General features: G+C 39.1%; 1 protein-coding gene across 1 annotated transcript; it reads right to left on the bottom strand.

Annotated features, from left to right (window-relative positions):
* Nucleotides 1-447: 447 nt before the first annotated feature.
* ncbp1 (nuclear cap binding protein subunit 1) lies at nt 448-19,111 on the bottom strand. Its single transcript, XM_083980336.1, has 23 exons — nt 18,936-19,111; nt 16,924-17,012; nt 15,776-15,876; nt 15,529-15,685; nt 15,224-15,331; nt 14,370-14,491; nt 13,420-13,489; nt 12,712-12,927; nt 10,914-11,011; nt 10,771-10,834; nt 10,572-10,682; nt 9,831-9,895; nt 9,660-9,722; nt 9,439-9,513; nt 8,453-8,556; nt 7,693-7,818; nt 7,377-7,479; nt 3,975-4,068; nt 3,754-3,857; nt 2,576-2,693; nt 2,326-2,466; nt 2,098-2,211; nt 448-1,199 (listed from the first exon to the last, which is right to left on the bottom strand). The coding sequence occupies exons 1-23, from the start codon at nt 18,967-18,969 to the stop codon at nt 1,086-1,088; spliced, it is 2,391 nt and encodes a 796-aa protein (XP_083836462.1). The 5' UTR covers nt 18,970-19,111; the 3' UTR covers nt 448-1,085.
* Between the last annotated feature and the right edge of the window lie 51 nt (nt 19,112-19,162).

Raw genomic sequence — 19,162 nt, 5'->3', positions numbered from 1 at the left:
TTTAGACTTGATCATGTTTGAGGCACATAACGTCTGAAAATACAAGTTCCAGTTTCTGTAATAAAACAAAACCAGGTCAATGAGATTTGTGTTTACATTGTGTTTTCTTTGTTACAACCCTTTTACTATTTCTCTTCTGCTTCAATTAATCATCACACAGAAATACTTAATTAAATCAGTATCACTCAAAGGGCGAGGCTGCAACTGAAAACTTTTATTTAAAATACTAAAAATGTGTTCACTAATTAAAACTGGAAAAAAAAACACATTCAAAACTTGAAATCAAAGACAAATAAAGACTGAAATGATTGATGATCTAAACACTGTTAATTTTCTGTCTAATTGATCCAAGTTGTTTTATTTGTAGAGATGTAGTTGAATTCTGAGTAAATAGAGTAACAGTAGAGTCATAGAGCCCAATAATAATGTTTTCCTCTTAATCTTAGAGACGCCGATTGATCAGAATAAACAGTTCAAATACGGATTAATTAATTTGAATTTCAATCTTTTTTTTTTATCTTATTATGAAGAGAGAGTGAATAAATCAGTGGTACTTTGTTGTTGTTGTGGAGACAGAGACAGAAACTGAACAGACCGGTAAAGACTCTGGAGAATTTAATTATTTCCGAATTGCACAAAAAAAAAAACAAATATAAAAAAGTAGAGCGCTTTCTAGCTTCAGAATGACTCCGAGCCGACCTGATGTCTCCCGTCTCCTCCTCCTATGACTGATTCTCAATTCTCCAGCTCCGTCTGGACTCAGACAGTTCCTACAGTTTTAAAAAGACCCATTCATAAGAACACGAGCAGGATGTAAAAATTAAACACAACTGAAAAGAAAAAGAAAAGAAAAAATACCCCAAATAAAACAAAACTAAAAAGGTAAATACAGTTAAAAAAAAAAAAAAAAAGGAGATTACTACAGCAAATTAACGACAGACTCTTGCACATAACCGACACGTCGAATGGCACCAAACACAAAACAAGTCAATTTAAAAAAAACAAAACAAAACAACTGTATTGAGGAGATTCTTGATGCAAGAGCTGGTAGTTTTTTTCTAAGTTTGTAACGTTTTGAACTCGTCTCAGAGCTGCAGAGCGCAGAACTGCTGGTACACGGCCAGGATGTGGTGGTCGAGCTCGGCCGTGAACAGCAGGTTCTCCAGGGTTCCCATGTACTGCTGGATGGTCACATAGTGCTGGAGGGGGGAAGAGGGGGGGGGACAGGGGTGATGTCAGTGTTAGAGAGCAGGGGAGACTAAATGTAGGTCAATAATAACTAAGAGTCCTCAGTTTACTGGAATAGTTTTAACGTTCAGCAGCTAAATCCCTGTTTTGTTGAATTCCCTGGTTGTAAAGACAAAAATCTCTGGTTTTCCTAAACACTGAAAAAAAAAACTAAAAGCATCATATTTTACTTTTATGTGTTTTATTTCGAGTGTTGATCCATAAGAAGATATATTTGTGCTTTTAAGAACCCAAAACCATCTTAGTGTAGTCTTCCATCTCCTCTCTGGAACTCTAGTCACAACAGCCAATCAGAAAAGAGGAGGCTCCGAGACTCTCTCTGATTGGCTGACTGTTTTTACAGACTGATCCAATAAAAGTGGAGCAGATTTCAGAATAAAACACTCAGATAAACCAAATCCTGCAAAGTTGTTGGATGGTGGGCCCAGGGGGTGGTAGATGAGGCTTTGGGTGACTGCTTTGTTGTGACATCACAAAGTGACAGGAAGTCCTGACGGCTGGTTTTAATGCTCAGTTTCTGAATACAGGCTGTGTGCATTTCTCTGTGGACTGAGGCTTTGATACTTTCACAGTATTAATATAGAACCTAGAGCTGCTTTATAATCACACTACACATGCACATCGTCCTTTATACTGTATGGAGCTTTAACACAAACATCTACCTTTATACTGCATGGAGCTTTAATACAAACATCTACCTTTATTTTGAAGGAGCTTTAACACAAACATCTACCTTTATACTGCATGGAGCTTTAATACAAACATCTACCTTTATTTTGAAGGAGCTTTAATACAAACATCTACCTTTATACTGCATGGAGCTTTAATAAATGTAGATAAATGTTTTACCGTGAGGAAGATCTGCTGCAGTCTCTCGATACAGTTCTTGTACCAGGGCGTGCTGATGTCGACGCTGCCGGTCTCACAGCGAACCAGATGCTCCGTCAACAACATGATGAAACGCTGGAGAAAACAGAAAAACAAAACAAAACAGAAACAGTGAGTGAGGTGCAGAGAAGAGTCTCACCTGGTCCAGTCTCCTGTGGACACCTGTTGGTCTGTCTGAGGCTTCAGTACCTGGAAGATGACGAGGAAGAGGTTCTTCTGTTCGCTCTGAGCCGACTCCACCTTCTCCTGTAGCCTCTCGATCTGCTCCTCCAGCTGACCCTCCTCGTCCTCGCTGTTCTTGTCCATCTCCTCCTCGTCACCGCTGTCCCTCTGCTCCCGCACAAACAAACAATATAACTTTATTATAAGCCACTGAATTCATTTACTTTGTTTGTTTTTCAAAATAAAAGCCTGACGATGACATGTTGGATGATCGTACCCTCTTGTGCTGCTGTTTCTCCAGCTTGTCCTTGGCCTCCTCCAGCTCCTTCTGGATCTTCTGCACGTGTTTGTTCATCTTCCGAATGGTCGAGTGTAAAATCTCCCAGATGAAAAGTCTGAATGAGGAGAAGAAGACGTTTTATTCTGGAAACTTCACGAGAGCTAAAAACTAAAGTCCTGACTATAGATAAAACCTCAGAGTTTAACATCTGTGTGTGTGTTTAAAGGTCCAGTGTGTAATATTTGGCAAAGTTTATTGGCAAAAATCAAAATGAATATATTTGTTTAAGTGTTTAATCGCTTTAAAATAAAATCTGTTTGGTTTACGTAGCCTTATAATTATCCTTTTATATAGCATATAGCAAGGAATCTGCTTTAGAGCAGTGGTTGGTTCTCAAACTTTTTTACATATAATTTGACACAAATTAGACCACAGACCCACATTGGACAAAACTTTGAAGCAAACACCAGAAATTCACAAATATTTGTTCTGGGACTGAAGAACGTTACATTTTTAGTCAATGTACGTTCAAATTAGGGCCAATGGCGTGAATTTTTGGAAATATTGTAGAGAAATGTCTGGAAAAAAAGTGGTAAAATTTTCCCCCAAAAGGTTTAAACATTTCTAGAAAAAAAAAGTTAAAAAAAAAAAAAAATCTCAAAAAAGTGGTAAAATTTCTAAAAGAATATATCTAAAATAATAATAAAAAGCGGTAAAAACTTTTTTTAAATTCTAGAATAAAGTGGTAAAATGTCAAGAAAAAGTTGGGGACCCCCATGAACCCTCTCAAGGACCCCTGGACTTTGAGACCCACTGCTTTAGAGAGTGTCACCATCTTGCGCCGCCATGTTCGTACGGCAGAGAGCGTGTGCATAAATAAACCAACGAAAAAGAAGGTGGAAGGAAAGTAGGAGGAGGAAGAAACAGCAGAGAACGAGTGAGTCGTTAGTCGGTGGAGAGAAGCGAGAAGTTGTTGAGTTATAAACCTGAAAGTTTGCGAATGGATCATCAACACACGGTTTGTTTTTTGTCCTCAGAGGCCACCGTCACTTTGCCGATGGGAGGGGCTAGATGTAACGGTCCCTCCCCATTTTACACACTGGACCTTTAACATCTTTGTGTGTTTAACATCTGTGTGTGTGTTTAACATCTGTGTGAGTGAGTGTGTCCTTCACCTGGTGAACTCGTGGGCCATGTCCTGAGAGAAGAGCCAGTTGGCCACGGCAGCACAGTCCACGATCTGTGTCCGAATCATTTTGTCCACCAACACGGCGATGATCTACGACAGGAAACAGCTCATTGGTCAAAGGTTCGGTCGGACACACACCTGACGGACGGACGTGGACACACAACACACAACACACACACACACATCCAAACAGGTCTTTATTTTTACCTGCGGGTGGTTCCTCCAAACTTCATAAACCACTTTGAGGATGTGCAGCTTCCCCTCGTCGCTCTCGGCCAGAGTCTTCAGGATCTCATGGAACCTGCAGGGAAACAGATGCAGGTCAGAGCAGCACATCTGGATCATTACAGAGCTGCACACCTGCACTTTGTAAATCACATTGCACAATTGAAATTATGTTTTATGTCTCCTTTATAAATTGATACAATATCTTTCTTTTTTCCTGTTAATACTACTGCTAGCCTAAGTTATTTTATTTCTTTTAAGGCGAGACACGGCAGGCAAAAACATCGTTTTTTCATGCACTTATCAATTTTGAGATTTTGGGCTATTTTGCTTCCATAACATGTCTTCTTTCAGACTAATACAAAAAAATAGTCTAAAATACACATTATGGGTGTTTATTTTACTTCACTTTGACTGGTGTCGCCTGTAGATTTCTCCTAAATTCACCAGAACTGAGCGTTCTATCGCGGAGCGAGCTCTGCTATCAGACTCCTGTCATATCAGGTATCGCTGTGAAGCTCTCTCTCTATCTCTCTCTATCTCTCCCTCTCTCTCTCCTGCACTAATGTGTCGGTTCCAAAAATGGTCATTTCCTTTGTACCAGCGACGAATCGTAAAAGTACGAGGGAGGGTCTCATTGGCTGGTGTCGTTTTCCGACAGCGTGATTCGTTTAGAAGCATCACGTGACGCGCTCTGAACAGCGGAGGGACTTTTAAAAACGGGGAAAGGAAATCGATTTAAATCCTCACGTAAAATAAAACAGCAACTCTCACTTGCTAGACAACAAAAGACACAGCACAGAAACTCACCGAGCCATAAGATCCCTTTACAAAGTGCGTCATCGCGGAAGCTGTCACCCGTAAAAAAACAAGTGTTTGCCGCCGGAGACCAGCGCGATACACAGAGGTGGCTTTTTTTTTTTTTTTTTTTTTACACATCAGACGTCTGAATGAACTGATCGGAGATTTAATATGTCCCTGCGCTGGTACAGGGCTTAAAATGAACATCGATCCTCAGAATCACGTGTTGTGCAGTAGTTTACTTCTCAGTGACAGAGGTGAAACGGATGTGACACTGACATGGGCCATAGATGATTAGCCAGACATAGAGAAACTGAAAACATTGGTTGTCATATTACAGATGAGCCCAACTAGGCTACACCTAAAGTGTTTCTTATTTTTATTTTTTTTATTATTTTTTTTTTCTCTGACCTACTGGCCCACACACCTTAAAATTCACAGTGACCAGACACCCTTGTTTCCAGTAACAATGGGCTCTATGCACAGCTCCACTGCTTTCTAAATTCAAGACAGCTCTCCTATTTACTGACAAACTGATTAATCCAGGTGTGTCTGAGTAGTCACAATGGTCAGACACACCTGGATCAATCAACCTGTCCAATAATGTAAGACAGGGAATAAAGGAGCTGCCCTAAGTTCAGGAAGTAGAGCTGTGCATAGAGCCAATTTGTGGAATTTTTGCAATAGAATCTTTAAAGGCCGTTTTCTCAAAATGAGCTTTTTCTTATACTCTGGACCCGAAATCTCCAGTTCAGCAGCACTTACAGACACCAAACCTTCCAGTTGTATTCCTGCCTATATTCTGAAGGTTTTTACAGAGGGGATTGTTGATATATCATTCACAGCCTCATTTATACAACAATTTATACCTAAAAACAGGGCGAAATTTGATTTTTTAGGGCTGGTGACAGTATTTTCTCATTTACAAAGTGATAAAAAGAGATATCCAAAATCCCCTCTGTAAAAACTTTTGACTTTAATATGTCAACAAAATAAAACAAGAATTTTGAAAGTGGCTTTATCCAATCTTCAGATTTCGGGTCTGGAAATGTACACAAATTCACGCATATTTAATTATATAATGTCTAATTTCCATATGTAAGCATAATATTTAAGAAAACATGTAATACAAAAAATAATTGTCTCAATCTAAGTAATAAACATAGAAAGTTTCATGGCAATAGCTGTTAGTTAAATTTTTTACCCTATTCACCTGGGGTGTCTCGCCTTAAGTTATCTTCTTTATTTTTGTTCTATTCTATTGGAGATGCTATGACAACACCATTTCCTGCAAAAGATTAACATTCATTCATTCAATATAGATCGTTTAAGTTTAGTAAATTAAGTAAACAAAAAAAAAGTGTTTAAATATTTCAAATCTTATTTATTTTAGCTCTTCATATCTTTTCAGCTTATCTCATATTCTAATTAATGTTTACTAACATTTGTATTGGCAGTGTTAGTTGACAGATTTAAAACATGGGTTTTGCAGTTGACATCACACTGTGTTCATGTTACACTACTTTGTCACGTAAAGTCTCCAGGTAAATTGATGCATTAGCAGTAAATACTAACACTTTATATGAATACATCTCAGTTAAAATGTTCAAACACTCTTGAGGCTGCAGTGTGAACACACACTGTGTTACAAAGGATAGATGTGTTTCAGGAAGCTGGAAAACTTCCTGACCACCTTTAAAACACTTCTCTTCCTTAAAGCAGAAGTAAGTGATATATTTGTGTTAATATAAGTCTTAAATAGTTATATCTTCCGACAGCAATCACTTACATAGAGTGTTTGGACCGAAACACGGGTCTCTCAGTCCCTCTGCTCTGCTCTGAGCCGAAGAGAAAACATTTATCGTATCCTACAGTTTTTATCCAATGAGGAGAGAGAACGGCATGCAGGGCTGTGTGTGCAGCCAAGGAACGCCGTGAATGTGGCGACGTAGGGACGAGGACTGTTATGGTGCGTTCAAGGAAACTCGTATTTTTCCGACCGTGAAGTGGTACCAGTTCGATCTGGTACGAGTTCACGGGTCAGAAGTTACGAGTGGCCGTTATAGTGACTTTCACCAGTAAAACAGGTCGGAAAAACACGAGTGGGTTGCCTGGAACGCTACAAAGTCGTAAGTTGTGACTTGAAGCTGTAATTTACGATTTCAAAAGCCTGCCTGGAACGCAGCATTAGCGAAAACGACCGGACCACTTACTTCTGCTTTAACTGAATATATTTTATGCTGATAATAACATTTTATTTTCTTTTTTTTAATTCCACACACTGCTGCTATGCACATCACATCACATCTTCTTGTCAAACAGCTTCCTCTATATAAACATTTTAGGCTTTTGCCACCAGGAAGTTTGGTCCAACAGATTTCTGATTCCATCAGCTGTTAAATACCTTAACCAGCTGTAGTTGTATATTATCTTAAATTATTGACGACTTCTATGTGTTAATTGTATTTTTGTATTCATACTATTTTTACTGTTCTTTAGTGTTTTTATGTGTTTGATTGTGAGTCAATTTGCAGGAAGTCAGAGATAAAAGGTGTTTTTTGTTGTCATGGTGAGTAAACTGACTTGGCGAGGGCGCTGAAGGAGTGGCTGAAGGACTTGGCCGCCAGGTTGAGAAGCGTCTGCAGGAAGACGTCGATCTTCAGAGGGTTGAAGCTCTCGCCTTCGTCTGGACGGAGGGAGAGAAGAGAAGAGAGAGAGTGTGAAGAAAAGAAAATGAATGCAGTTTCCTCCAATAAGCTGGAATGATATTTATATAAAATGTCAAATCAGTCTGATCTAAATACAGAACAGCGGAGAGTTTCAGGTCGTGTGAGGTGAAGATGAATTAAATATTAATGTCAAACAGCTGATTATTAAAAAACACATCTAACGTCCTCACCATCATCGTCCTCCTGGTTGGGGTTGGGAACGTCTTTGAGGATGGTCAGGATCTCCTCGTTGGACGCCCGGTTCTTGATGGCGTTTCCGACGGTGATGGACATGGCGTAACCAGGTAACGAAGACGCTGCAAGGGCGGGGAGAAAGAGAGAGAGAGAGAGAGAGAGAGAGAGAGACGTTAAGCTATAGCATGAACCAGGTTCCTACAGCTTAAGCCAAGTTAAATTTAAGACTTTTTAAGACTTTTTTAAAGCCACTTGAAATGACCGACTTCACAATAAACACAAATGCAGAAAAAAAAAAACACCACATCAATTACATAGGGTTAGGGACAATTTTACCCACTTCCAAGGTAAAGTGACTGTTACATGAACATGGGATTGTGTCTCTTTCCAGCTGTCCATTCAAAATAAATGCAGAAAAAGTCCGGAAAAAAAAAACACTGACTCGGGAGCTGGAGGCGGTGAGAAATTTTGCGTTGACGGCCGCCACTAACTTCTCTATGTCGGAATGGTACCAATTATTTTGAGATTTGAGACTAATTACAATCATAAAATCCCACTTACCAAGTGTTAACATTTTTAAGACCTTTGAAAAACTGATTTAAGACATTTTAATGCCAATTAAGGCCTTGTTTTTAGATTAATGAATTCAATGCCTTTTAAGACTTTTTAAGGATCCGTAAGAACCCTGATGAACACAAAGGTTTGATGCTGACTGAAGCGAGAAGATGAGTTTAAAAGCGTCCTCCTCCTCCTTACCGGTGCTCTCGTCTGCGTATTTGTAAATGAAGATGGGCTCGGCGGGGATGAGAGCGGCGAAGGTGGGAGGGACGATGTCCACGATCCGCTGATGGTACGAAAGTCTGGAGAAGAAAAGCGAAAAGACAAATCTGGGTCAAGATGAGATTTTATATTGATTAAAGGATCAAATAAAATTTTAAAAAGTGATTTATGACTCACAACTGAAAGCGAAAGTGTCAGATTGAGACTTTGTTATGTTTCTGTTTGTTTTGTTTATTTCAATGTTAGACTGTTGCTCAGTGACTGAAAGATTATTTCTGTATAATTATGTATTGAATGAGTGGGAGACAATAATAAGATGTATCTTCTTCCTGCTCCTTTCCGACCAGGGAATAAGAAAGTGTTTTGTTTTGGTTTGTTTATTTGGGAAAAGTCATGAAATAAGAAAACATGGGAATAATCAACTTTAGGAATAGGAACTAAATAAAACTGGTAAAACCAAATTAAGTGACTTCATCCAGGATAAACTTTTCTCTGTCGTACCAGAAAGGACAAAACTTAAAGTCCCCTTAAAGAGGTGTTTTAAAATTTGTAAAAATGCTCTGCTATGACTATTTTTTTGATTAAAATTCCTTTCCCACAAAAAAGTTGTTTAAAAAAACTCTCAAAGAGGCTGAAAACATGTCTACTATTTCTCCCTCATTGAAAAATCCAGGATATATGAATATTCATGAGTATGCAAATGCTTCATGACTAGGGGTGGGACGATATGAACGTTTCATGTCACGATTATTGTGGCTAAAATAATCGCCATTAACGATATTATCACGATAATAAAGGAAATAGACACCTGCCGTAACGAGCATGAAATATAGCTAGTATGCCTAACACTCATAACTGTAAACATGCAAAGCTATTGGCGACCATAATTTCAATTTAGGGCGTCTTTAAGATTTAAAACTCTTTATAACGACTTTATAAAAATGTGCATCATGAGTTAATACCTCATAGACTTCTCCAGAACTTCTTTGACGAATTTGGGCTTCGGTTTATCCAGATCCACGGTCAAGCAGTCGGCCCTTCACACACACACACACACACACACACACACACACACACACACACACACACACACACACACACACACACAGTCACGTTAACACACCATCAACACATCTTTAAAACCAAAACACAGCTGCTCGGCCTCGGCCCCTGAACGTCTCACCAGTCGTCCCAGCTCCATCGAAACTGGAAGTTGCTCAAGTGATGAGAAAACCAGTTGATTAGTCTGGAAGGGAAAAAGGAGACGAGATGAAGATGAAGATGACGATGTCGCAGCACAGACAGGAAACACCTGAGGGGCGTTCAGGTAACGTTAAGTGTGCGCTGAGCTCACCTGTCTATGCAGGTGGTGTTCATGGTGTCCAGCCTCATGTACATCATCTCTGTGGCTTGAGCCAACTGACGGACGGAGTTAAGGTGACACGTCTCTTAATATCCTCTAATCACTTAACCCTGGTGGGTTCCTCCAATTTTAATCTTTCGGGACCCTCGTGTCCAAAAATAGACCGTCAAAAGAACTGCTATAAAAATCATCATATACTGTTGTCACTGATGTTGGTGCTAATTTTTGACATATCCAAGACTCTAATAACCAGCAATGCCCCAACCCCCCCATATTTTGTATTTTATTTTGAATAAAACAAGAGGCAACATGTCTTCAAACTGGCATTTAAAGGGTTAAAGGGAAACCACTTCAGCGCTGCTCAAAACTACCAAATGTTCATTAATTTTTGAGCAGCGCTGAAATGGTTTAAGAGATTTATGTGTCCATTTTTGGACACGAGGGACTCGGAAGGGTATAAATAAGTGTATAAAATGACCTGTAAGAGTAAGTGACATTAGATTTCGAAAATTTGTCAAAAAAGGAACTTTCTTGCAGAAATCCATACCTTTAGCTGTAACACAGCCAAAATGATCAGAAAATCAAAAAAGAAAAAAGGAAAAAAGGTCCAAAAAAGGACCAAGGGACCCCTGAGGGACCATCACATGCTCAATATAAATTAATTAATCGAATTGAATCGTGAGCCCAGTGACGATGCACGCGGCTGACTGACACAGTGATAACCAAGGATACGACTTGTGGCAGCGAGCCCGGCTGCAGTTTGCAGAGCTCGATGAGCAGCGTCGTGTACATGACGTCCAGGTGAGGAGGAGCCGGCAGCTGGAACAGTTCTCCAAAGATCACCTGGAAACAGAAATACGTGAACAACGTCTCAGACCGGCCGTCAGCGTTTCTGTCAGTTCACTTCTCAGCTCATGAAAACAGCGTTTACCTCCACGATGTGATAGTTGAGAGGAATCTTATTTTTCCCTGGGTAACTGAGCAGCTGCGCTGCACTGAGGGAGAAACAGAAGGTGTTATTACAAACAAGCAGGTCGATGATCAGCGTTAACAAAAGTGAAAGTTGACACTCACCATGTTTTCCTCTCCTTCCAGTGAGTCTTGATGATATAGTGCAGGTTTTCTTCAATGACGTATCTCTCCACAGAATGACTGCCGGGCATCACCGGCCCCTGAGAGACGAGAGCAGGGACACTGGACATGACAACAACGTCCTCTAACTGGACCGGAGTGGATCTGGGCCCGTATTCACAGTTACAGGCCTGATAATGTGTTTTATCTTGAAGAATATGCTCTAAAATGTACTAAATTACATATAATGATTGTTTCTTGTCACAACATTTTGTTCTTCATTATTCTTCTCTTTCTGAACACTGGAATCAAAACACATTTCATTTATATACTCAACTTAAACAACCTCCTGGTTTTTTTAAATTGGTAGATGATCCATTTGTAATATTTTGGAAGCTTCCTTCGACAGTTAGTTACAGGTGCATCATAATAAATTAGAATATCGTGGAAAGTTTATTTATGTCAGTAATTCAATTCAAAAAGTGAAACTACTGTAGAATTCGGAATATAAGGGCCTCAGACTGGGAAAACAAGGTTTTCTATTGCTATTTGGTAATAAAAACATGTACATTTAGCGCGATATAGTGCATAGCATTTATTAGTGTTCCATGCGCACGTGTGTGTGTGCCTGCGAACGCCTGCTCGTGAGAGAGAGAGGCCGAGTCCAGCAGGAGGAGGGGCTGACTGACAGAGATGAGAGACAGTGGTTTAAAAAAAAAAAACCATAACAATCATATTATTTTACGTCAGAGACTATGGCGGGCCCAAATGAGTCTCGTTAATTACCGTCATCGGAAACACCGTTCTGCCCGCGTAGTCGTATGTGGATACAGGACGCATTACCGCTCACACCTGGTCACAATGCGACCCCGACCGCCACCGGGAGGTGGTTTGGTCCATCGGATCACAATCCGTCCTCAATGCACCCTGGTTGCTTTACTTTCAAGTGGTCCAGCTCTATCTGACTGCAGTCTGATCACTGAGAACGCATGTTTTAAACGGGGTTGACATTTACCTTGGTCTATAGGTCGCACCGGTATATAAGCACCCAACTTTTTAGATGAAAAAAAAAGGAAAAGAAGTGCGACTTATACACTGAATTTTACGGTAATACATTATAGATCCATTACACTCAGAATGAAACATTTCATGTTTTTGTTTACTTAATCTCTTTTAATTGTAATGATTATGGCTTATATTTAATGCGCAAATAATTTGAATATTACAAAATACCAATTTAAAATAAACATTTTTAATATGGAAATGTTTTCCTTCTGAAAAGTATGTCCATCTTTATGCACTCGCTATTTCTGAAATTGACTTTTCCATGATATTCTAATTAATTGAGATGCACCTGTAACAAAAACAAACTAGTATGATGTCGAACCAATGCCAATATGTACTTTGATACTTTTCCAGATAAAGCAGGAGCACTAAAAATGAAAATTAAAACACTCATTAAGTCATTAAAACACTAAATAGAATAGATACACTAAAATGGCATTCAAAATACTGGACTTTTCTTATTGCTTTAGTAAGTGTTACCTTTTCCTTAGGTGCAGTGCAAAGTATCTGTTTGGTATTTATTCTTATTTATTGTCTTTTTACATGTTTTTATAAATGTGTGCACTTGCTTAAAGTGTATTTACTCTTTTATTTATTGTACTCTGAGTGTCCTCTGCACCCTAACAAATGTACAAACGGCAAATAAACTTTATCTTATCTTTTCAGTACCGGTTCGCTAAACAAGCTCAGTATGATGGTGAATACAACGTGTGTGTGTGTTTGTGTGTGTGTGTACCTCGGGGGCGTCGGTGTAGTCGAACAGGCGGAAGACGACCCGGGGCATGGGGTACTGGGCGTCGGGCATGTGGCCCGGCGGGGTGAAGGGCGGCAGGTTGTGCTGCAGCGCCTCACACAGGACGCTGTCGAAGGCGATGTACGGGCGAAGGATGTGACGCTCCTGCCAGCGATCCTTCTTCAGCTTCTGGATCTGAGCCCACAGGCAGTCCAGGTACTGAGCAGGGGGGAGGGGAGAGGTTTTTAACATCGACCTGACCTCGGCTTCAATATGAGAAGCTTTCAGCCTTTATTTAATCTCAAGAATCATTGAAAGCAAGCACTCATTTTCAATGATGTGGAGAATACGAGACAGATATTTACAACACTATATACAGATAATAACAACAACACAGCATAGATTTTAAAAAACAACACAAAAGACAATTACATTCATTAAAAACAGTTGCATTCATAGACAGGGGAGTTTGTTACCATAGTTTAAAACTGACCCAGAGACACAAATGTCTGTAATTTTAATGTTAGTTGTAAGTTATCCCAGGCTGATGCTGCAGAAAAACTAAAAGCAGTTCTTCCAAATGAGGAATTTTGAGTATGAGACTGATTTAGGTAGGTCATATATACGTATATAATATACTGTGTATGATTGCATGTTTCCTATGAAAGCTTTATAGATAAATAAATTAAGCAACTCTGCTGTGTGTCTCACCTCCTCCTGTGGATGAGGCTTCTCTGCCGTCCACACCTGCAGCATCGCCACGTGAGTCTTTACTCTCCTCCTGAAAAACGATGCAACGATCAGCTGATGCATGTGATTAAAAGCACAGACTGAGTTATGAGCAGGAAATAAAAACATCTAATGAGCTCAGAGAGAAAGTTAAAGCAGAAGTAAGCGATCCGGTCGTTTTGGCTAACTTCGTTAGTTAGCAGCCCCCGCCCTCGTCATGGATCTATTGGTCCTCGTCCCTACGTCACCACATTCACGCGCATCCCTTGGCTGCACACACAGCCCTTCATGCCGTTCTCTCTCCTCATTGGATAAAGGTTGTAGGATACAAGGAAGTATACAAGACGTTTTCTCCTCGGCTTACAGCAGAGCGACTGACAGACCCGTGTTTCGGACCAAACACTCGATGTAAGTGATTGCCGTCGGAAGATAGAACTATTTAAGACTTATATTAACACAAATATTCCGCTTACTTCTGCTTTAAAGTAGAAAGTACAATGGTAAAAAACTTTACAATCAAGCAGCTAATGTTAATCTACTGTTCTCTCACTTCTCATTTGGTTGCCAGTCAACATTAGAAACTGCACAAGTAGAAACTCTTTCAAGAAGCAAATTATTCATTTCTTATTGGCCCAGTTGAGCAAATGCATAACCACCTGCTTCCTCTACATCACATGTGCTGTTCTTCACATTATTGTACATCTTGTGCAAGACAACTTGACAAGCCTTTAGCGGGTTTTTTTGGGTTCCTCCTGCACATTTGTGGCATGTTGTATCTATTCTATATATTGTACGTTTCTTTTTGTTGTTCTACTCTTTCATGTGCTAATGAATGAATCAAAAAAATCAAATCAAATCTAAAAGGAGGTACAGAAAGATGAGGAAGGAAGTGTAGGAGACGAGGAAGGAAGGAAGGAAGGAAGGCGTCGTACTTGAGGTAGCCTTCGACCTGACTGAGGAGTCGGTCCATCTCCACGTCCTTCTTCTCATAGAGCTCCTTCCCCACCCAGGGCAGACAGGACAGAACCACGTACACAAACCAGTCCGACCGAACCTGGACACACAAAACACAAACTCTCCTACATCACTGATAGACTAGGGAACCATCACACACATCTACTGTTTTTACAGTCAACGATACTAAAACCAAGGGATCAAATGGAAAATCAAACAGCACAAATCATGTTCAAAGCAACAACAAAAAAATCAGTTACCAGGAAACATTCAGAGCATGTTTAGAGGGAAGGGAAATATAATTTTGGGGGATTTTTGTACTTCACAAAAGCAAAAGTAAAAACTACACGGAAAGGTTTTTTTGCGTGTCTGTATGTGGTGTGAAACTATGGAACGACGAATTAAAGCAAAGTCCAAACATGTAGTTTTTTTTATTTTTATTTACCTTCTATTTTTTACATTTTCTTTTTTTCCCCCCTAACACAAACGATGTAATGGAGGTTATAATTAAGGAAGTGGGACAAGTGATTTATTCATGATTTGTGGAAAAGGGTGTGGGATTCAATTAGCACAGCTTCTTCTCACACCTTTTGGAATATGTATTATGCTTTTGTGTGTTTGTTTCCAATTGTTGTTCTTCAACTTGTTTATGCTGAAATTGTGCCTTATTTTGTTTTACATGTTCGAAATAAATATATAAAAAAATAAAACTTAAAAAAAACCCTAAACATTAAAATGTGTGTGTGAAACAGATGTGTTCTGCGCTGAACTTAAAGTTAAATATTAAAACAGTTCATTTCTAATCTCATGTACTCCTCACTCTTCCACCCACCTGAGGTACGTCTTCCTCTTGAGTAACACTGACAAAATTTTCAAACATGGCGACCATGGAGGGAGCAGCGATCACATGGCAGTTCACCAGGTCGGACAGGAAACGCACCTGAACAGAGAAGACGTTATATTTCAGTCAGATGGCGATGCTTTTCAGAATCAGAATCAGCCTTTAACACACGTTACTCTTTGTACTTAGATATAAAAATACGGAAAACAACTGAACAATAAATTAAAGAATACAAATAGACAATGAGGTAAAATTTTAAAAGCTGTATTATTAGTGTATCTATATATTCTGTTTACCAAGTAAACGGCTTCATTGTACAAATTGTTTTTCAACGTCTCCTTCAGTTGTCTGATCATGGCTTCGACAAACTCGCCCCCGAAGTTGTAGTTCCTGGCGTTGAGGAGGCCGACTAGAGTCGTGTACACCGTCAGCTTCTCAGGGAGGAGGCGGGCGCTGGGGATGAAAGGACGAATCACTGAGAACTAACGAAATAAAAGAGAGGTTGTTTTACCAGAAATGGGCCGATAAGCGCTGTCAACTTACACAGAACATAAAATGCGCAGGATTTTGTTTTTGTAGTTTGGAAGATCGGCCTCTAAAACACCAGCGAGGCCCTCCAGGTTGCTCTCCAGAGACGACGTACTCTGTAAGGACAGACGAGATAATTCAGCATTCAGAATAATAATCATCATAATAATAATAATAAACAACAGAAGAAGCAATTTACTGTTTTAACTTTTTAATGTGTGAGCTTCATTGTAACAAACACCACCAAATGCTCCGGTCATGAATCACCATGAAACTTCCCAAGTTTATCACTTACATTAAGACAAATATTTCTTGTATTACAAGTTTTGTCAAATGTTATGTTTAAATATGTAAATGAGGCAATATCTAATGAAATATGCGCTAATTTGCATATATTTCCAGAACCGAAATCTGAACGATGGATAAAGCCCCTTTAAAAAAAAACCTTGTTTTATTTTGTTGACATATTAGAGTCAGAAGTTTTTACAGAGGGGATTTTGGATATCTCTTTTTATCACTCTGTAAATGAGAAGATACTGTCTCCAGCCCTAAGAAAATCTAATTTCTCCATGTTTTTAGGAATAAAATGTTGTATAAATCAGGCTTTGAATGATATATCAACAAAACCCTCTGTAGAAACCTTCAGAATATAGACAGGATTAAAACTGGAAGGTTTGGTGTCTGTAAGTGCTGCTGAAGTGGAGATTTCTAGCTCAGAGTCTGAGGAAAAACGTATTTTGAGAAAACGGCTTACTTTACTGTAAAATTCTATAGATTGTTCATGTAAATCGTACTTTTTTGCGATTGGTTGCGGATACGGAGGAAATGACAATTAATTTTTGGAGCCTACATAATTGTTCAGGAGAGAGAGAGAGAGATACCTGACATGACATGGGTCAGACTAACTTTTGGTGAATTTAGGAGAAATCTACTGACGAAAGAGACAAAATGAAGTAAAATAACCATGTTAATGTGGATTTTCGACCATTTCTTTCAACTTTTCTGAAAGAATACATGTCAAAATTGATCAGTGCATGAAAAATGTGTGTTTTTGTCTGTAGTGTCTCACCTTAAATTTACATTCAAATGATCATAAATGTGCATTGTCCCTTCTTTTTTTAAATAAATAAATAAAATAAAATAAAATAATTGAGTCTCTTTACCTTCTCCCCCACGCGACATATCAGTGACTCCAGACGATCTTCAATCTCGATGGGCTCCGACGTTCTCCTCCGTTTGTGGGGCTGACCTCCTGCAAGGTTGAAGGAGAAACACAATAATCACAGAGTGATTGAGAGAAACATCAGCTGAGTTATGTGACTGAAGGGCGGCCTTGGTGGATCCAAAAATAGATGCTTGCATGGAGGATTCATGAAAGTACAATTAGTAAAACTTCAGCTTCGGCTTCGGCTCTGCTTTCATCTGTGGTTTGTCCTTTTAAACATGAACACAATAACTCGTCAATGAAAAAGCAAATCACTCTGCAGAAACAGATGTGTTATGTCTTCTGTTGATCTTGAGGAGCTTTTCAAGGACTGAAAAAAAAACACATATCTCCAGAGTTATTTCAGCTTGGGCTCAGTGAAATTTGATTATCTTTGAATAGATATTATCAAGATATTTCAGCCCCTGTTGGTTCAGTTCGTATTTATATTTTGATATGAATGTGCAGGTCACAACTTGTCCACCAGAGCCGATCTCAAAACAGCATACACCGATAATCAAAGGTAATGAACCTAATGCTACGACTATAGGGATTATGCTGATAGGAGAATTTGCCAAAATGTTGAACTATCCCTTTAATGCTGGTTTTAGGATCACAGGGTGTCAGCAATGCTAAAGGTTAGCTATCTTAGATTGGCTTTTAAACAGGTTTAAATAGCAAACATTAATGTGATTTAACTATCTTAAAGTTAATTTGAATTGTCTAATCTATGCATGTATTTATCCAGCTGCTGTCTGCTGCATCCAGTATCAGCAACATTGATTTAACTTGATTAAATGTCAGTAAATTAATCTACTTAAATACTTGAAGCCATCATTGCTACTGGTTTTCATTGATGCCTTCCATGTAGTGTGTAAAACATGTATTGAAGGGTCTCAAAGTCTTTGATTTAACTCAGTGAACCTGCACAAAATCCATGTAGAAAGTCAGTTTTATTTAAGAAGCTAAATCACAGCTGTGATTCAGTCATAATGTCCATTTCTCAGTAAATAACTGTTGTGTGGACACACATTGTGCTGTCTATTCTTTTTTTTTTTGTTAGTAACCTGTTGTCTGTTTTTCTGTTTTATCATTGTGCTTGGAGTCTATAAATAAAGATATATCCATATATACAGCTCTGGAAAAAATAAAGAGACCAAGCTTCAAAATGATCAGTTCTTCTGGTTTTACTATTCATAGGTATGTGTTTGAGTAAAATGAACACTTTTGTTTCATTCTATAACCTACTGACAAAATTTCTCCCAAATTGGAAATAAAAATATTGTCATTAAGAGCTTTTTTTTTTTTGCAGAAAATGGCAGCAGGTCAAAATAACAAAAAAGGTCTGGTGTTTTCAGACCTTGTATAAGGCAAAGAAAACAAGTTCATATTCATTTTAAAACAACACAACACTGCTTTTTAAACCTAGGAAGAGTTTAGAAATGAACATTGGTGGAATAATCACAATTTCAGCAGTGTTATTTATTTATTTAAAATCTTTCTTCCTCATTAAATATGATTTGGTTCAGCGTGAGGTGTGCTTGTGTTGGAGTTCAATAGACACTGGAATCGATGGCTGCCATGCATGTAGAGAAGCTGATTTATTAAGAACATTTTGTAGTGGTCTCTTGATAGAAAATGTAGGTTTTTCACACGGTTTTACAGCCGCTGGTCACCGCCCCCATATTAAACCACACACGTTAACAGCGGCTAACGGTAAATGTTACCGGTTAACTCGAGCTGAGCTGCACTTTGCTGCTCGCTTTTACCCACGTTAATTAAAAATAAACACTATCCCATTTATCACATTTTATAATAACGACGACAAAATCTAAATCTGGCTTTGTTAAATACTTTATCTATAATCATGCGTGGCTGCACCAAAGCCAAAGATTAACACGGCTAACGTTATTAGCATCGCTCGTTAGCCGGACGTTTGGTTTGAATCGCACTCGTGTAACGTTCACGTACCGTCGTTCTCGTCGCTGGCTCGTCTCCTCGACATGTTTCTCTCTTCAAAAAAGTGAGTTGATATTTTTAAAACAAAAAAATATGAAGTCGGTTGATTGAACGAGCGCTTCTGGACTGGATGATCACTGGTTTTTCAGCCTGGCCGCAGCAGGAAAATAAAAGCGGTCTGATTCAAGTGAGGCACTTCCGAGGTCAAAACGCCGGAAACGTGCGTGGGTGCGTCGGCT

This window comes from Trachurus trachurus (assembly GCF_905171665.1).
Source record: "Trachurus trachurus genome assembly, chromosome: 10".
Classification (NCBI taxonomy): domain Eukaryota; kingdom Metazoa; phylum Chordata; class Actinopteri; order Carangiformes; family Carangidae; genus Trachurus; species Trachurus trachurus.
Note: the sequence above shows the minus strand (reverse complement) of the source record. Positions and strands in the feature narration are given on the sequence as shown.